This window comes from Onychomys torridus, chromosome 1, assembly GCF_903995425.1.
Source record: "Onychomys torridus chromosome 1, mOncTor1.1, whole genome shotgun sequence".
In the NCBI taxonomy this organism is placed as follows: domain Eukaryota; kingdom Metazoa; phylum Chordata; class Mammalia; order Rodentia; family Cricetidae; genus Onychomys; species Onychomys torridus.
In genome coordinates, this window is record NC_050443.1 from 142,551,193 (window position 1) to 142,571,702 (window position 20,510).

The 20,510-nt window shown below is 45.4% G+C and overlaps 1 protein-coding gene across 8 annotated transcripts in view; it reads right to left on the bottom strand.

Annotated features, from left to right (window-relative positions):
- Tjp2 (tight junction protein 2) overlaps nt 1–20,510 on the bottom strand; it is a 120,444-nt gene that overhangs the window by 40,459 nt on the left and 59,475 nt on the right. The window contains exon 1 of one of the 8 annotated variants that reach the window (XM_036208043.1): nt 5,540–5,832. The exons of 5 other annotated variants lie outside the window; for them this stretch is intronic. In XM_036208043.1, the coding sequence (XP_036063936.1) occupies nt 5,540–5,611 (72 nt within the window). In that variant the 5' untranslated portion in view covers nt 5,612–5,832. Of the gene's footprint in view, nt 1–5,539; nt 5,833–20,510 lie in introns of those variants that run through there. 2 more of the 8 variants (XM_036208100.1, XM_036208073.1) reach the window with 2 other exon arrangements.

The following is a 20,510-nucleotide window of genomic DNA, read 5'->3' on the forward strand; positions in this document are numbered from 1 at the left end:
GAAGATACACAGAGAAAAGCACAAGATCTAAAAGAATGGGAGAGCAGAGTGGGTGCAGTAGAGGGAAAAAATACTTCCACAGAAAGACTCCAGAGACTCTTGCCCAGCTCGTGAATATTGTGGAAATAGCTAGAAATTACTACTCTGAAGAATTCCTATCAATGGGCCTGCATTCAGGTTTAGAAATAAGTCCTATTGTGGAAAGTGACTGTACATCCTCCCAAAACATGCCAAAGTGGTGCTGGTAATGCCATCACATAGGAAATGCAAGGTTCCTCTCTCCAAGGGACATGTTTAAATGAAGGCTTCACAGAATTCCCAGATATGTAAGAAACCTGAGTTCATAGTTCACATGCACTCTCACACGTGTACACACACACACACACACACACACACACACACACACACACACACACGCAGAGTGAGAGTTACAAGAAACAACTGGAGGGATCAGGATCAATGACTGTATTAGAAACATCAATAACAAACCAAAGAAGTATACAAACCACAGTTCATGTCTTAAGAAATTAAAACACCTCACTGAAAGTATAGTTATTGGGCTGGGCAGTGGTGGCTTTAACCCCAGCACTCGGGAGGCAGAGGCAGGTGGATCTCTGTGAGCTCAAGGCCAGCCTGGTCTACAAAGTGAGTTCCAGGACAAGCTCCAAAGTATAGTTATCAATGAACAATAGCCCATCAAAAGAACCAAGCAAACAAATCTGAAATATGACTTTTAGAAGTGAAAAGAACCAAAGTGACGTAAACCACGGGTTAGCATCTCACATTATACACAGCAGAGAAGACACAACTCAGAACACAGCACAAGGCCTGACAGGTAGGAGGTGTCACACAGAGGGCCGGGAGTGAGAAGCTGCAGGGAGCTAATACACACTGATAATAGAAAGAGGAAGAGGTACTGAAAACTATTCAGATAATGCAGGGTTTTCTCCCTGTTCACAAACTCTTAAGACTGGGAGAGAGATTCTCGGAGCTAAAGACAATGATGCCAACCAATACACTAGACCAGATGACCCACTCCCTCTGCAAGCAGAGTCAGGAAACGACAATTCCGTTTTCACAGAAGCAACATGAAGTAGCCTACTGTTGTGACTTAACTGATTACACGGACTGAGAGACATTTGCGACTCTCCCTCCCCATGTGCTCAATTCTGGGACATTCCCACAGCAAATACCATCTGGCTCCGAGAGATCAGAATTCTCAAAGATTAAAAACAACAATTCATATTATATCTAGGATCAAAAAGATACAAGGCTGTAGGAGAGGCAGGCAAAGTCTTGGCTACTTTGGCTGCGTGTGCGTGGGCCTGGGAGGAGTGGTGGGGGTGTCTGGGTGCTGAAGTTAAGAAGGAGCATCCATACAAAGCAATACACAAACATTCCGAAAGGAATAAGATGAAGGAATTATGGAACCCAGCCCCACCCCACCCCCAAACTGTCTGTTTCCCATGACCAACCACTGTTTTTATTTTCTTTTTGTTTGAGGTTTCTTTACGAGGGGCTCTTCTTTTCTTTTGCCATGGTGGGATCAAACCCAGAGTCTTGCATGTATGAGGTACATGTTCTATCACTGAGTTACACCCCCAGCCCAGTTTTTCTATTTTAATAAATGACTGCTGGCCAGTCGTGATGGCACATGCCTTTAGTCACAGCACTCTTGAGGCAGAGGCAGGCAGATCTCTGTGAGTTCCAGACCAGCCAGATACACAGAGTGAGACTCTGTCACAAAAAGAAAAGAAAAGAAAAGAAAAGAAAAGAAAAGAAAAGAAAAGAAAAGAAGGAAGAGAGGAAGGAAGGAAGGAAGGAAGGAAGGAAGGAAGGAAGGAAGGTGATGTCTCTGTAAATATATTAATTGATATATATCTTTTTAAACGTTTAAGTAAAAAAAAAAAAAAATCCATGCATGTAGAGCACACCTGAAATCCCAGCACTTAGGGAGACAGAGGCAGGTGGAGTTCTAGACCAGCCTAGTGTAGACAGTGAGCCCCAGGCCAGGTAGGGCTGCACAGTGAGACTCTGTCTCAATAATGATGATGGTGATGATGATGATGATAATAATAATGGTGGTGATGATGAGGATGAGGATGGTGAAAGGTTTTCAAATGAGCTTTTGATGGCTGACTCATCTTTGTCCCACAGTTTCCTAGAACACGATGTCATGCATACAAAATAGGTGGTCGCTTTTTTCTTTCCAATAATCCAAGAGGTAGATGCACTATCTATTCTCCATTCTATGAACATGACTAAGACAACCATTTCTATTACTTGTAAATGGTTTTAAAGGAAATGTCTATTAAATGCAACAGTTCTTTGGCTATCCCAGTGATTTGAATGACAACTGTCCCCATAGGCTCTGATATTTGGAGACTTGGTCCCCAGTTGAGAGCACTGTTTGGGGAAGTCTAGGAAGTATACGTCACTGGAGGCAGGCATCATTTCAAATTAGTGCCATTTCTGGTTACTCTCTGCTGTGTGCTTGAGAGTCAAGATGTGAGCTCTCGGCCAGCTCCTCCAGCAGCCATGCCTGCTGCTTGGCTGACATGAAGGACTCTCACCCCTCTGGAACATAAGCCTAAATAAACTCTTTCTTCTACAAACTGCCCTCCTCACGGTGTTATACCACAGCAACAGAAAAGTTAACAAATACAGTTGCTGTCTGTAGGTTCTAGGGAGTATGATCAGCAAACACCCTCTCACTGAGCCACACTCCCACCTCTATCTCCACACCTGAAGTGGGTAGGCAGTCTGGCACCTGAGATGTCTTGTGGTCCAGTTGTCTAGACATGCTTTACTGTCCTTCCTCTATGGAAGTTTACTACATCTAAGACCATCTTTCAGCAGCTGCCGGTATATTTCTCTAATTTCATACAATCTCAAGATTTTTCTCAAGTTTTCTCAAGAGAGACGAAGGGAGAAACTCCCTCTCCACAGACGCAGACGTCTTTGCCACCTTCAGTTTTAGCTGTGGCCTGGGTAAAACTAACCTGCTGCCACCTGCAAATGGACACACAATGTACACACTGGAAAGGAACAGGCCCCAAACACACCACACAACACAGACACGTCCAACACAATTCAAGAGGGGGCACTCCAGGATTTGAAGAGTGTGACATCTTTTTCACTCATGGTTTGAGAAACAAACCATGCTTTCCTACAATGTGAACATACATAACACTACTGAACTTAGAAATGGTTAAAATGAATGTTAGGAGTTTAATGTAACACTAAACATGTGTTTAAAACTTTAGAACTTCATACATGCATACAATGCATGCATTTTGGTCAAATCCTCCTCCTTTTTGCCCTCTATATCCCACCCGACTTTCCCCTTCCAACTTCATGAACTCTCTCTTTTTTCTTTTTTAAACTTACCCCACTGAGCCCATTTAGTGACCAGTGTGTGCATGGATACAGGACTGGAGCATGCACAGCCTCTCAGGAGCCACATCTCTAAAGAAAACCGACTCTCCCTCCCCCAAGAAGCCGCGAGGGCTACTGAAATAGCTTAATCTGGTGACCTGAGTTCAAACCCTGGACTCATAGCTGAAGGAAAAACAGACTCCACAAGTAATCCTCTGGCCTTCATCCCCCCCCCCCCACACACACACAGACAAATAGTAACCTATTTAAAATGATACAACCCTCATGGTTTGTTCAGTGATAAATGTGTGTGTGGAGGTAGGTCATATATACTAAAAGTGCAAAGGAAAAGCAAAGGACTGAAGCATATAAACTGAAGAGGGAGCAGCCTGGGAGGGAGGCAGAGATGGGACACGGGAGAGCTGAGGTTTACACCGTGGTGGGGATGGGAGAATGTGATGAACTCGTGGTACTGCTATGCATCATGCTTTCAATGTTCAAGCAGTCTGGAGGTACCAATCATCTCATAAGTTCAGGGGGTCATCAAGGGGCGCTTGACTTCTGGCTGAGGACCTAACATCCAAGGCAGTGTCCAGTTCCAGAAGTTTTGATACGATTTCAATCTTGCAAAGGAAAAGGAGAGAGCATAACAACTTCTGCTGTGGGAAGGCAGGTGGGGAGAGTGCCATCACTGTGAGGGAATCAAGGACAAAGAGAAGGACAAGTGCAATGCAGATCGGCATCGTGCGAGAGAGCCCAGGATGCTCCAGACCCTCAGCGCCTTTCTTTCCCTTTTTAAAGGTTAAAAAGCAACTTTATTAGGAACATGAAGGTGGCATAGAATCTTGAGCAGGTAAAGTCACAGAAGGACCTGCGACCCCAACCTCCTCAGAGATCGGGACTCCACCTTTGGGCCCAGGGCACCTTTTCAACCCCGGGGATGAGATTTCAGCCACCTGAAGCGGCTTCCCCATGCTTTCTAGGATTTTCTCTGATCCCTTTACTTTCCATAAAAGGCACATTAATGGTAACATCCTCCATACTAGAAGAAGTCGTTCCTAGAAGTCATTCCATGGATAGTTAGGAGCTCTGTGGCCCATTTCAAGTAAGAAGCTCTGTGTATAGGTTATTTAAAAAATGACAGCAAAAGCAAATAGTTCTTCCTGCTGTTATTTTTAGGACTTTTATGAGCTCATTTCCTTGGGAAAACCTTGATCAAACAGATAACTACCCTTTAGGGCTGGGAAGGTACTTGGGGGGGGGGGGGGTAGAAGCACTCTCCACACTAACTTGAGGACCTGAGTTCAGTCCCTAGAGCCTAGGCAACAACACCCACCAATCCCAGCCCTGGGGAGGGGAAGACAGGAGGGGACCTGATGGCTAGCCAGTCTAGCAGACTTGGCAAGCACCAGATTCTATGAGACCCTGTCTCAAAACCAGCTCCTGAAGAATAACACCCAAAACTGACCCCTGGACTGCACATACAAGCCCCTTTTACACACATGTGCACTCCGCCTCCCAACACACACACAAAAGGAAACATTTCAAATCAGTCACAGGCAGATAACTCAGTCGTGACTGTAGTGACCCTGACCAGCCAACGTTTAAGCTCCGTGTGCATATATTGCTGCTTCCCAGGGAGAGAGACCGCTAAGAACAAAAATTTACCCCAAGCTGCTTTAAGGACACACTTAATCACAGCCCAAGCCACACAGCAAATATTTATGTTACAGTGCCCTGTGTACTAAAACTAATGTCAGAAATCGCTCCTATAAGGTGGAAGCCCCATGATCAGAATATCGGCTTCTACAGCATAAGAAGGTTAAATGTTTCATCCCAAACACAACATTCTCTAATCTGTACCCAAGAAGCCAAGCTCGCCGAAATTGCCGACACCTAGGAATCGACAGTCTGACTCACAAACCCAGTGAGCGGCTATCAGTTTCACCCAGGTCTGCTCAAAATAAGGCAAGTATTTAAAATTCTACCATTGACTGCAAGCCACATTCTGCATGCAATCTCACAATTTGTCCCTGAAAGCTGCCAAGACACAAATAAATCCGAGGATAAAGGAGTCACTGTGCCACTGTGTGAAGGGCTTGTCCCCCTCCCCACTGGCCGAGAAAGCATGGGAAAGGGAGGTGAAAGCTGAAGAACTCACATGGCCTTTCCATCTCTCCAACTTTTTAACTGCCTGGATCCACACCCTCTGGAATAGCTGAGCGGCCTTCATGGCTCCGCAGAGTCAGGGCTGGCCACTGCCTACCTCCCAGGCTGCTCACCCATTTCCAGCACTCCACGTGGTTACGTAAGGCGGATACAATAGTGGCCCACATTCCCAGCAAATCCTGTTGTCATCTCACAGTGACACATCCATACAGCAGGGACGCCGAGCGCTCTGAAAAGCATTACTTGTGAGGCACAAAGAGTCTGGAGCCAGAGCGCTTCAACAGCTTTCTTTCCTTCCTCTCTCCCACACAAGGAGGACAGCACCCGGGTACGTACTCCTTCCGGCCACGTAAAATTATTTGGTGTTTAGTTGTAACTTATTAAGTCCTGCTAGCCTTCCTTATCCACAGATCCTATGAGTGTGATCCAAAAATAGTTTTAGGAGCCAGAAAGATGGTTCAGTGGTTCAGAGCCCTGAGTCTGATCTCCAGAACTCACATACAATGGCTCACAGCTGCCTATAAACTCCAGTTCAGGGAATCCAGGACCTCAGTGAGCTCCTGCACACATATGACATACATGCATACACTCAGACAGACATACACATGAATAAAAGTAGAAATAACCTTTAAACACTTAAGACACACCAAACAATAACAAAACCCCTGCCTCCTGGCTCTGGGACAGTGAGAACGGGTGGATCAACATTTCAAGGGTAGTTTGTACTCTATGGTGAGATACTGTCTCAGCAGAAAAAAAGCAAGACAAGACAAAACAAACTTGTCTGTACTAAACATGTACAGCTTTTTGAGTAATTATTTCCTAAATAATGTAACTACTTAAGTAGCATTTCTATTACATTAGGTGTTATAAGGAACCTAGAGATGGCTGGAAGTACGTAAAGATCTACCCAAGTTCCATGAACATTATACCACTTATATAAAGGGACTTGGGATTCTGCATGTTTTAGTGTGTAAGGGACTCCTGGAACTGGGGGAACCAGGAATGACCGTAAACAAGAGCAGGGCTATGGAAAGGAACAGAGAAGCAACTTGTTCACATACGCACTCCATATAGGAAATTAACAGCTACATTGACCTGCCAGTGGTAACCAATCAAAAGGCATCCATTGAAACAGCATACATTCTTGGTGACAATAAGGGGGGCTGGTACAGGTCAGCACCACCTCAGGGACAGAGAACTTGCTCAGCAAAGTTCTTTTCTCTCTCTCTCTCTCTCTCTCTCTCTCTCTCTCTCTCTCTCTCTCTCTCTCTCTCTTCCAAACTTATCATAGGCTTAGATAAAGAAGCAACAGAGGGCTCTGTCCTTGCTTCTTTGTGCAGTTTTGGATTCTGAACACAAGGATGCCTGGGCTTGCAACCCAAGGCAGGTTTTCACAAGTGTACTGTCACCAGAGTGTCTTGTCAACAGGCTGAGCTGTGTGCAAAAGAAGGATGTGCTACCTGGTTTGCCAGACACTGGGACATAGGTCTAAAGTTGGACCACATCATGGGTACAGTACAGAAGACAATTAGAATGCCAAAAAGTTAGTTTGAGGTTTGGGGTTTTCTTTCCTTTTTTTTTTTTAAACTTTTAAAAAAGATTTATTTATATTATTTTTATGAGTAGTAGAGTGTTTTGTCTACATGCATATCTGTGCACCAAATGTATGCCTGGGCATGACCATGGAGGCTAGAAGAGTGGTGTAAGATCCCCTGGAACTGGAATTACAGACCTTTGCCAGCCACTGTGTGAGGGGCTGGAACTGAAGGCAGGTCCTATGGAAGAACAGCCAGTGCTCTTATAACTAAGCCATCTCTCCAGGGTGCAAGAGGTCAGCTTTAAAGCCCTAAACCTGAGTACAGTTCTTGAGCGTTGCGTATGCTATGCCTGTTCCCGCGTACACATCTCAGAGGGCCAGCAGCAGTCACAAATGAAGCAAGTCCCCCAGAGCAGTGCAGAACTGCAGATAGCAGCCTTGGAAACATCAGAACAACCACAGCCTGTTCCCACTGGTACTTCTACTGGTAACATCAGAAGGACATCTGCTTCCATGCAAAGATCAGGAGTTTCAGATACACCTTCCACAGCCTAACGTCCATATTTACAGTCAAGAATCATCGCTTCACAGCAGCCACACAGTGCTAGATAAACAACTCTTGAGTCGTTCCCCTGAGGCAGTCCCAGTCAGTGGGGTGGTGGGAAGTGTAAGCAAATTCTTCTAACCCAGTGTAAGTGCAATAACAGAGGAAAACACAAAGCTCATTCATTCGACATACACTCTCCCAGTACCAACCAGATTGGCAGACCGTGCTGAAACACTGAGGGACATGCACCAAATGTTCTTCCCTCAGAGCGAAGGAAGGTTTTAACAGGATGCAGTGCCGCTCTCTCTTGCTCTCTCCTGGCATCTGTATTTTCTTTTGGGGCAGGATTTGAATCTGTATCCCAGGCTGGCCTTGAACTATGTCCCTGCTTCTGCTTTCTTCCTAACGAGCCGCGATGATATGCGTGGCCACTAAGTACCATGAATGCTATGGATATGAAAGTGGAGAGAATTAATCATAAGGAAGTCTGAAGAGCTGTCCAGGGAAAGGGACTAGCAGGTAGGTCCAAAGACTGAGCAGGAACTGGCTCAGTGACTGGCTGTAGCAGACAGGCTGACGGCGGAAGAGCAGGTACATAAAGTGACCTGAGAGAGCAGGCTCGTAACGGAGGGAGCTGGAGTGGAGGGAGGCATGGACAACCACAGGGGCACCTCCTCCCACAAGCTCACAGGAGCTCCCGACAGAAGGAGGCCAAACTAGCCCAGTAGAAAGACATTCTATGTGGAGGGAACAGCACGTTCTGGTCCAAGGGCATGAACTCGTAAGGTGTGTTCAGGATGCTGGGGAGTACACTGTTTAATAACACGTTCTCTACATGAGCATGTTGAAATGAGTCTATTGCTTGGGAGCCTTGAAAATACACATCCACCCAGGGGAAGGGGCTACAGGTGCCTATAAAGACTGGAGGGGGGGGAGGGGGGGACAACACCAGCACTGAGCAGAACACCACCCCTGAGGGCTTTTACAGGGACTCTGAATGAATGCCACAATCCCTGGGCTAGCTGTACCTGTCCCTCTTTCATAGTCAGAAAACCTGAGGCCACAGACTTTTTCCATGGCTCACCTTTTTAAATTTATTTATCTATTTGGTTTTTTTCAAGACAGGGTTTCTTAGTGTAGTCGTGGCTATCCTAGAACCAGCCCTGTGGGCCAGGCTAGGCTGGCCTCAAACTCAGAGCCAGGGCTCACCTTTATCACCTTTATCTGAATCTGACTACAGGATGTGATGTCAGCGTTCCACACACTGAGTCTCCCGTGCATGTTAGGGTGACTACAAAGGAGATGAGGAGGAAGGGGAAGAGAAGATGCTGGTAAGAAGGAAGAGAGTGGGTGGAGGAGGGCAGATCAGGATGGTGACCTCCCCATCCCAGTCCTTGGGAGGGAGGCAAAAATCAGAACCAACAATTCAAGGCCAGCCTGGGCTACACACTCAGATCCTGCCTCAAAATAAAACGAAAGGGGAAGGGGAGGAGCACAAATTGAGGCATCAAGGTCCTCAACAGGTCTAACACTGGCGTGGAAACCCCATGACACCATCCATTCAGTGGGGACCATAGCTTTGGGCATGAAGCATCCCTATGGCATTTTCATGCTCATCATTAGAAATCAACTGCAATCCTCAGGAGAAGGGTTTATATAGCAGCCTGTGGCCACAGCCCACCTTCCTCTGGCTGGGATGCTTGTGATTCCCTTCCTACAACCCATGGAAACCAATCACAAAGTACTGTTTTTGGTTTGTTCTTAAAGATTTATTTGTTTGTTTGTTTGTTTATGCGGTGTTCTGCCTGCATGTATCCCTGCAGGCCAGAAGAGGGCACCAGATCTCATTACAGATGGTTGTGAGCCACCATGTGGTTGCTGGGAATTGAACTCAGGACCTTTGGAAGAATAGCCTGTGCTCTTAACCTCTGAGCCATCTCTCCAGCCCAATCACAAAGTATTGTTAAAGCTCTGCTCACATGCAGGGCACAGCACCTCACAAAACTCCCAGGACTCAGGAGGTTGAGGCAGCAAGACGTCTGAGGGTTCTAGGTCAGCATGGGCTATAAAATGAGACTGTCTTCAAAATAAAACCTCTGCTGACAAGATACAATTTTGAAACCTTTGTCTAATAAATGAACATGCACTGCCCCCCTACACACAAGGTAAAAACCAACTCCATCTTTCATCCTATGATGATTTTGGGGGTGGGGGAGGTGGGGAGAACAAAGCAGTTCTGTTTAATAAGAAAAACACAGGCACAGTCTGGATCTCCCTTCTCCTGTGTCTCTTAGTCACTGGTTCCCAGGGAACACGGCATCCACCGTCAGGGGTCTTCCCTCTGGTTCTCAGGGCGTGCTTCTCTGGGCCTGGGCAGAGGGAGCTGCTGCGGCAGCTGAAGCCCTTCTCTTTTCTTCCTTCTTCCTCCCGCCACACTCTGGAAGCCACGGCAACTCTGACTCCTTCATATGCTCAATTTGCATATTAATTCTCTTGGCCACAATCTTGCCCTTAACTTGGTTTGTTTACAGCAATGTCAACAGCATACCGGGCGACAGGGTAGACTCTTCCAATTTTGCCATGGTGACCTTTGAGGGGTGTTCCTTTCTGAAGAGTCCACAGTAACACCCTTCCTGTAGAACTGCACCTGACCAACTCCACGTTTTCTTAAAGGAGCAGAGAATATATAAAGTGACACATGGAAGTTGGCAACTGGCCACGTGAGGCACAGTCTTCAAAGCCAGCCTGAACAAGCCAGCAAGACCTATTCCTTATAATAATGTTAGAGAAGGATTCCTGACAGGTCTCTAGCATAAATAATGGGCATTTCTGATCAACTGCTGAGGCACACCACTTATGAAGTTTTCGCTTTTTTTATTTTATTTTATTTTTTCTGAGACAGGGTTTCCCTATGTAGCCCTGGCTGTCCTAAACTCACTCTGCAGACCAGGCTGACCTTGACCTCAGAGATCTGCCTGCTTCTGTCTCCCAAATGCTGGGATTAAAGCATGGGCCACCAACACCTGGCTCAAGTTTTTGTTTCTTAACCCAAACCTATATTTACCTCAGGGACAAGATGACAAGTATGTATGAGGACACACTAGGGGCACAATCACTAAGTTTTAACATAACCACACTTTTTAAAAATGGTTAGGGGCTCAGCAGTTAAGAGTACTTCTGTTTCTTCAAAGGAGACAATTCAGTTCCCAGAATCCTCATGGAGGATTCACAACCTCTGCAACTTCAGCTACAGGAGACCCAGCGCCCTCTTCTGGTCACCTAGCGCATGTGCACAGACACATACATTAAAAATAAAGAAAATTACAAATATTGAGGGGAAAACGCTATTAACTTGGACTACAAAACCAGATTTCTAGAGCCAGCCATGATGGTTCAGGCTTATAATCCCAGTGCTAAGGCAAGAAGATCAGACATCTAAGACTAGGCTGGGATGTGTGTTAAGTCTGAGGTCAGCTGGGTCCCGTGAGACTGTCCCCAAAAAGTTAAATAACATCAAAAGCAAACAAACAAGCCCCGCTCCCAGATTTCCATCTAAGACTTCTCAGAACTCCTGTAAACTCAGTGCCTGCTCACCACAGTGCTCTGCACTCTGCAGGCATCACACATACCTGGCTCCAAAACAGCTAGCTCCCCGCTCATCTTTAAACTGTGATCTAGAACATACACACAGTGGGGCGGTTGCCTCCGCTTTCAGATGGGGCTCAAGATCCTGACCCTTGCAGAACTGTGAGGACTGGATGAGATAATGCTCGTACAAAGTCTGCTCAATGCCCACTGCAAATGAAGTGGTCTCCACAATGACCCTGTCACAACACTCGCTGCACAGCTGTACGGCAGCTGCAACCAGGCCAGAAGGGTCTGCCTGAATCTTCTCATAAGAGCACTAAGATTAGCCTGGAACCCAAAAGAACTGAAACACACACACACACACACACACACACCATACACACACACACACACACCATACACACACACACACACACACACACACACACACCATACACACACCATACACACACCATACACACACACACACACACACACACACACACACCATACACACACACACACACACACCACATACACACGTGTATAGAAATGATGTTCCTAAAAGCATTATATGCATTATATCTAGGAACAAACTAGTGGAAATTCCCCAAATGTGCACAACTAATGGCCGGACACACAAGTACTCTACTCTTATCACACACTACTATGTAAGAAGGAACAGCATAATTACATGCTACATCCCAATTACTTTCAATAGTAAGTAAAACCTCATGCACAAGGAAGAACGGCATGATTCTTCGAAAGCAGCCAAGGACAGTGGCTGCCTAGCGAGCGACTCTGAATGGGCCTCTTGGTGTGTGTGAGACGGCCGCACACCATGACGGTAATAGAAGCTATTGGCTGCACAATTTCTCCAAAAACTGGGTTTTATTAAACAACACATCACAAGGTATGGTTGCGCACACCTATAATTCTAGCACTTGGGAAGTAGAGGCAAGAGATCAGGAGTTCAAGGCCAACCTCTGCTATACAGCGAATTTGAGACCAGTCTTAACTACATGAGACTCTGTCTCAAAACAAAACAACTATGTCTCCTAGACTGTACAGTCTGAAAGCAGGGCCTCAAAAACCTATGCCCTGCCATGTGCCGTGAGCTGGTCATTCACCTTTCCTTTGCCTGTTCTTGCGTCACACAACCCGCCTCTCCAAGGCTGCTGGGAGACACTCATCAGACAGAACATGGACTGGATTCAGAGTATCAAATGGGCTGTACAGAAAGGAGACTGAGCTTGTCAGGAAAGTGCTTGCCATGGAAGCCCGAGGACCTGAGTTCCATCCTCAGAACCCAGATTTAAAAAAGCCAGCTGTGGTGGCGTAGTTTGTAATGGGGGGGGGGGGGGGACAGGAAGGGGCTTCCTGGCAAGTCAGTCAATCTAGCCTACTCAGTGAGCTCCAGGTGAGACCCTGAGCTCCTCATAAACCATACCCATAGTTATCCTCTGGCATCCACACACACATTCCTACACACACACACACACACACACACACACACACACACACACACACACACACACACAGAGTAAAGGAACTTGGAGGCAGTCATGTAAATAAAAGGTAGAAGAATTGAATCCAGGTCAGTGGGGCCACACAGCCTGTCTCTTTTCCACTGAAGAAACTACCTACCACCTCTACCAAATACCCACCACGGCCATTCCCTGGCCTTAAGACCCAGGAGTCTCATGATTGTTCATGATGAGGCCCTATAATAGGGGACTGGAGACAGTTTGAATCCAAATCAGCAAATATCCCATTTTAATAACACACACACACACATACCAACAGATAATTACAATTAAGACCTCTATGTTCACAGCTCTCCTACACTAAGCTGCAAGGCATAATTTAAACAGACCACCCTTATTTGTAATTACAAAGAAGCCATTAATAAACCCAAAAGGGAGATGCTAATTTAGCAACAAAGACACAGTCCTGTCTAACCTGTGATTTTCAATCCGACTCAGCCCATTTATCATTAAAACACAGCTTCACTTTAAAAACAGCAAACACACATACAGACCGTCACCCCATAATAGATACTAAGATAAAGAAAATTATAAACGGCTTTGTCAAAAGGCAGGTTTAAACACCACCCATGAGAACTGCTTGCAGCGCTGGCCCGGTATGACACACAAGGTAAACTGATCCTCCCAGACCTGCGGCACCATCAGAGGACAGCTCACACTGAAAAGAGACACCTTGTGCTTCTGCTCTTCATCAGTGAGCCTGGCTAAGGCTGCAAAGCTGGTGCCTGCAACAGACATACCTTTCCTGCTGGAGAAGATACCCAGGAAGCTGGAGAAACAAACCATCCTTAGACTGCAAAGCCAATAGCTGGAAGCTGCCAGAAGTGCAGGATCCCCAATCTGCCCTGGGCTGATGGAGGTCCACTACAGCCCCAGTTCAGCATATTAACACTGGAGAACTCAGGGCTTAACAGCCTTTGCACCCAAGAATTTCCTGTCTTGTCAATATTCCATAGTTATATTGTCCAACATGGAGACCACTAACCTCATGGGACCACTGTGACCAGGGAACTGAATGTCTAATCTTGTTTAATTTTAGTTAGTTAAAAACTTTAGATAGCTATACTTACTACAAAGTGTTAACCATACCCTTATTAGTGGCTTAAGTGGTTTCTCATGCTCTACTATTAAAATATATACTCCAGGGGCCAGAAAGATGGCTCGTCGTTTACTGCCCTTCCAGAAGACTCCATTTCAGTTGCCAGCAGCTCACAACTATCTATAACTCCAGTTATAGATATAGGCATCCAACACCCTCTTCGGACCTCCAGAGGCACCAGGCAGACACAAAGTGCACACATATACATGCAAGTCAAATACTCACAAAGTGCATACATATGCATGCAAGTCAAATACTCACAAAGTGCACACATATGCATGCAAGTCAAATACTCATAAAGTACACACATATGCATGCAAGTCAAATACTCACAAAGTGCACACATATGCATGCAAGTCAAATACTCACACATAGAAAGACAATCTGTGCAAAAATATAACACATACTAGAGCGAACAGCTTCCCACTCCACCTCCACGTTTTGTGACGTGTGGATTAAAGAGCACAGACATTTCTAACCTCTCATGAAAAGCTGTTCTGCATTCAAAAGAGGCTCTAAGGGCCATGATGTTGATCCATCAACACAGCTGCTTGCCAAGCATGCCAAGACACAGGGTTCAATCCCCAACTCCGCCAAAAAAAAAATCAGCCAGTCGAAAAGCAGCATTCACCAATTATTAGCTAGGCTTGGTGGCACACATATCTGTCATTTCAGCTCTAGGGTGCAGGAGGAGGGGCGTAATCAAAAGTTTTGAGGCCAATCTGATCTACATAGCAAGATCCAGGCTAGCCAGGGCTCATAAATGAGACCCTATCTCAAAATTCAATCAATCAATCAAGGAAAAAGACTCCAGATATGCATGGTCATCTTGAACCAAATGTGATGTTTCTTATGTTTTTTGCACAAAGAAGGATAAAGACTATTTTTGAAAACAGTTTAACATTTTAAGATTGCTTTTTCTTATATTAAGGTGCTTGGGGTTTTTTCCCCCCACCTTCAAGGGAAAAATGTTTTGAGCTTTATTTGTGTGCATGTTGACAAAATTTAGCAAATGACACTTTGAAAGTTATAATGAGGTCAGGGGATGTAGGTCACTGGCTGAGCATTTTTCTAGCATGTATAAGGCCCTGGGTTCAAGTATCAAATGAAAAAAATTACTAATTAACCTTATTTCAAATCATTACCCTACAGTACTTTTTAAAGCTTGTGGTTTCAATTGTGTAAGTATTTGTGATGTGCTTAATAAAATGTCTTAATTTAGCTGAGCATGACAGCACATATCTATAATCCTAGCACTAGAGCTGAGACAGGAGGATTACTGTGAGTTCAAGGCTAGCCTGAGCTGCCAGGAAAATTTAAGGCTAGCCTGAGCTACCAGGAACATCTGAGGTTAGCCCAGGATTCCTAGCAAATTTGTCTTAAAAAACAAAACAGGGGGCAGGGGATGAATATGATCAAAATACGTTGTGTAAAATGCTCAAGGAATAAGATCACTACTTAATAAAAGAAAAAGCCAGAACTTGGTTCATACGTGAACTCATCTGCACAAGGGTGAGTGTCTACTGCTCCTATGAGGAAATCAAAACAACGAAGAGCTGCAGGTTGAGGGCTGGGCGAGGGGAGGAAGCTGCAGGGACGGGGAAGCACAGTGAGGCTTCCTTCCTCCACAGAGAGTCCCTCAGTCAAAGCCGCTGAAGACACCGGGCTTGCACATCAGCCGGTCTTGCTAATGACCATGGCTTCAGAAAACAGATGACAAAGCTCTCATGACAAAATTGAAACAAAAACTCCCGGGGCTTGAACTAGCCTGTTCCTAGACTCCATGTCCCCACTCTTGTAAGAGGCTGTCCAAAGGGCTCGGCGGTTTCGAACGTTTGTTACCGCAAGGTGGCTCCAGTTCCAGGGGACCGGATGCCCTCGTTTGACTTCCCGCACCAGGCACACACGTGGTACACATATCAAATTCAGGCAAAGCAATCGTACGCATGGAATAAAATAAGTCTAGCATCTTGTACAGCTTTATCACATGAGCTGAATCACGCAGGCAGTCTCTGCATAAGAGATTTTGCAGACAGGTGCCAACATTTTTTTTTTCCATTCTGAGTTACATTTTATTATTGAGCACATACAGGGCTGGCAACAAAAATCAGAAAGAGCACATGACCTTAGAGCCTAAGAATAAACATCTTTTTTTGTGTGTGTGGGATTTATATTTATCAGAAACCTGGCAAAGGCCATTGCATGGTAACTAATGTAAAAATCCACTAGGGGGCAGAGTAATGCAGTACCAAATACAAAGTTCCAAATTAATTTAGAAGAAATTAAAAACGGGCTTTTAATGAGTACACTAAAAGATATCACAAGATCCAACGTCAGATTCACAAATAGTAAGGGGAAAGGAAAATCACATTACATTGGACAGTTGTCCATGCACAGCAACACATAATGTATACCAATACAGCAAGGGTTATTACAAGGGTTAGTCCAAGACAGCCAGGAGTGGTCACAATCTTCAAACCCATCCTTCTCTTCCTCTGCAGGGCAAGACTGAGACCCAACTCCCACCCTACCCTGCAGCTGCCTGGTCTCAGCTCCAGCCAGGACCCTTGACCAGGAGAAGCCAGACTTCATCCAGGGAGGGTGCTCCTAACTGGGGACATATACCCATTCCTCAGCCATAAAACTCATCACCACAAAGAATGACTCCGTCAGGAAATAGCCAATAAGATGGGATCCTCATAGCATCTCCTGAGTGGCACTGAGCGGAGGTGTCAGAGCACTGGAACCTTGTAGAAGGGAACCTGCCCCCATCACTTAGAAGGACCTGGGTCTCAGAGAAGAGACATGAGATATGACGTAACCCGTTTCCAGTGGAGGGTGTTGATGAAAACCTCATGGAGCCTTGGAAGAGCCAGGACAGCCTCGAGATGCCCAAAGATGAGCTACGGAACCACAACTGCATTAAGCAACCTGTGCTCCCTGGTGCAGCAGCAGACATGCATTGCAGAGCTGAAGAGCATGAGTTGCATCAGCTAGCAGAGAAGACGTGGGATATCCAGCTGCTGCAGGAGTACAGATGTGCAACCTCAACCTTCCAAAACTGGAGGAAACGAGTGAAGAACACAAGACTGACCCGCTGGGGAGGGTGACCAATCAGACCCGACACTGCTCTGCAGGCTGTAATCAGGCACTTCCTGGTGGAGAGTGGCTGGCCGGCCTCTACTGTCAACGCTATGATGGAAAATGCCCACAAATGCAGCTGACCCCCAGGGTCTAGCCACACTAGAAATGAGATGGATGAACCACAGTTACTGAGAAAAAAATGTGAGCAAGCGCATCCCTGGTGAACAAACTACTGCCCTGATGGCCTACGAGAACCAGCGTGTGGTGCAGAAACCAGGGCTTGTCATGACATTCAGACACGGTATGGAGGAGATATCTGCAAAACCCCTCACTCCAGCAGCTGAGCCCTGAGTTCTCCTTCTATCCTGACGCCGTGGCTTGTAACTGGACCACATCCGTCCTGCTTTTCTGCCAGGAAAGACCTTGGGACAGCTGACCCTGCTCATCTTTAGGATGCATATTCCAAGACTCCAGGTGGATGCCTGTAACCCCAGACAGCACAAAACCTAAATAGAATGTTTCTTCCTGTCTATCCACAGTGAATGCCCATGATAAAGTATCATTCCTAAATTAAGGAACAGTAAGAGACTACAACTACTAATAATCAAATGGAACTGTCTTAAAAATATATATGGTAATAATCGAAATATCAAAATAATACTACACTGAAATAAAGATTATTCAAAACTTATTTCTTTCCTGAATTTTCCATTAAATATTTTCAGACACCAGACTTCAGATAACCGAAACCACAGAAAGCCAAACACACAGAGTGTACGATTCTCCAGGTACAAGCATGACCATTTCAAATTTAACCATTTAGGGAAAGAGAAGTGGTAGCATGTGTTTACAATCCCAGAGCTCTTAGGTGGGAGGCAGAGACATGAGAATTCCCAGAAGCCGTGAGCCAGCTAACCTGGCATGTGCAATGGCCTGGTGTGTGCAGCATCGAGTAAGAGAGCCCCCATATCAAAAGCAAGGTGGAGGGTGAAGACTGATGGCCACGGCTGCCCTCTGACCTCTGGGAACACACTGTGGCATGCACACCAGCACACACATGCAAGCATACACATTTTTAAAAATTAAAATACACAGAACTTAACCACTCAAAAAACATGAGAAAGTTTCTTACTAAGTGGACAGGAAAAGAAAACAGATGTGTGCATGCCTTTGATCCCAGCATTCAGGAGGCAGAGGCAGGTGAATCTCTGAGTTGGAGGCCAGTCTGGTCTACAGAGTGAGTTACAGGAGAAAGCCTGTCTTGAAAAACAAACAAAACCAAATTCATTCTTAAGCCAGGGCTGCAGAGAGAAACCCTGTCTAGATAGAGAGGTAGATAGGTAGGTAGGTAGGTAGGTAGGTAGATAAACAGATAAATAGATAAAAATAAATAAGATCATTGGACTTGGTTAATTTGGCCAGGTAGTGGTGGTGCATTCCTTGGATCTCTGAGATCAAGGCCAGACTGGTCTACAAAGCGAGTTCCAGGACTGTCAGAGCTGTTACACAGGAAACCTTCTCTTGAAAAACCAAAATTAAAAAAGGGAAAAGGAAAAGGAAAACAGAAGAAAGACAAGTGTCAGGCTATGGTTTGGTGGTTCCTGGCAGACATCTCTGCATGACTCAGTAAGAAGGCAGTTGATGGACCTACAGGTTTTCACTCACCAAGACAGTGCTCACCTACAAGAGGACCACACAGACCCTCTCCCCATCTCCAATCTCCAGCTGTCTTCTTTCTCACTCCCACCCTCAATAAGCTAGTCTGTCCTTAGGGTGCAGCCCTTAGGTAATAATCCTGTTTTCAATGGTTTTATTTGTTTATGTATTTGTTTAATTATCTAGAGATAAAGTCTCAGTGGGAAGATAATCCACTGATATTAGGTGAACTCACTTTGTTTAGGTAGCAATGAGTTTCAGGTTATTTTGCCCATAAACTAAAATTTAAACTGTTTACAGCTTCTAAACACATACTGCAAGGGAAAGGCTGGCTGGGATCAAAATCTTGCTTTAGATAATCCTCTAAGTAGATCATTAACTACCATCAGGAGCAGTAACTACACAGGGGTTAGGCAAGACACACTGTGCTGTGAAAGAATGCAAAACAAAAATTGGTCCTTTAAAACTTTTAAAACGTGTGTGTGTGTGTGTGTGTGTGTGTGTGTGTGTGTGTGTGTGTAAGGTCAGAAGACAACTCTCTAGGGTCTATTCTCTCCTTCACCTTTACATGGGCCCTGGAGACTGGTCGGTCATTCAGCTTACAAAGCAAGCCCTTTACCTTCTGGCCTATCTCACCAAATCTTTGCTTCTTGATCCTAAGCCGGAGCGTGGTTGCTAGTCCCTCAGACAAAGACACTAAAGAAGTGATGTTCACAATCCAAAGCCAACAGCCTAAAGAGAGAACAGAAACTCTAGCCATTGCCTCTGTCTCAATTAAGTCCAGCCAAGAATCCAGTCACAACTTTATATCCACTACCGGTCTCCCAGAGCTTAGAACTAAGAAGTAACATTTTAAAAAGTGCGACAACCTTGGACTACCCATGAAAACACAATCAACCCACCAGTTCTGGCAGAGGACTGTATGGTGAGACAACCAGGAAGAAATAAAGACACCTTCCACTGAGCACTAAGGAAAGGCTTCCTACTTTTTCTAGCCCTGGGATTGGCTGGCCCAGTTTTCAATGGCCTCCTTCTTAGACCCTAAGCCAGCAACTGGTACTCTGTATCCATCACCAAAATGGTCTGGCTCCAAAATTCACTAATCCTTATGCCCAATCAAAATTCCCGCTAAAGCCAGGCATGATGGTACACATCTTTAATAATTCCATCACTCAGGAGGCAGAGGCAGGTGGATCTCTGTGGGTTTGAGGCCAGCCTGGGCTACATAGTGAGACTCTATCTCAAAGAAACAAACAAAAACCTCCCACTACACCAACACATATGCTTTCAGCTAGATGAGGGAAAAATGGACTACTCTGCTTAAAGCATTAGTGTCTGGTGGACCTAAACCTCCTGGAGGTCTCTGATGCTTTAAGAGATACACTCCAACCCCAGCAAAAAGTTGCAGAATTGTGACCCTCAACAGGCAAGTGTCCACGCACATGTAAGTTAATTTCTCTATTTCTCAACCCACATTTTGTAGCCATAAGTTATCTTGACATCAACAATAGTTTTCAAATGGGACTGAGAGATAACCGTTATTCCTACCAGAAGTCAGGAAGCCGTGAAAAAGCACACTGGGCTAACACTATTTCGCTAATAAAGGTGTGGTTTTTAACTAGGTGCCCATGTACTTTACCTCCTCTCAGGCTGCGCCCTATTCATTGGAGTCTCTGGGGCCTCAGAGTAATGGACACATAAAGTCTCTGAAAGAAAACAGCTCTCAGGAATATTGATGTGGGGCTGGAGCGATGGCTCAGAGGTTAAGAGCACTGGCTGCTCTTCCAGAGGTCCTGAGTTCAATTCCCAGCAACCACATGGTGAAGATCTGGTGCCCTCTTCTGGCCTGCAGGCAACATGCAGGCAGAACATAGTAGACATAATAAATAAATTAATCTTTAAAAAAAAAAAAAGAATCTTTAA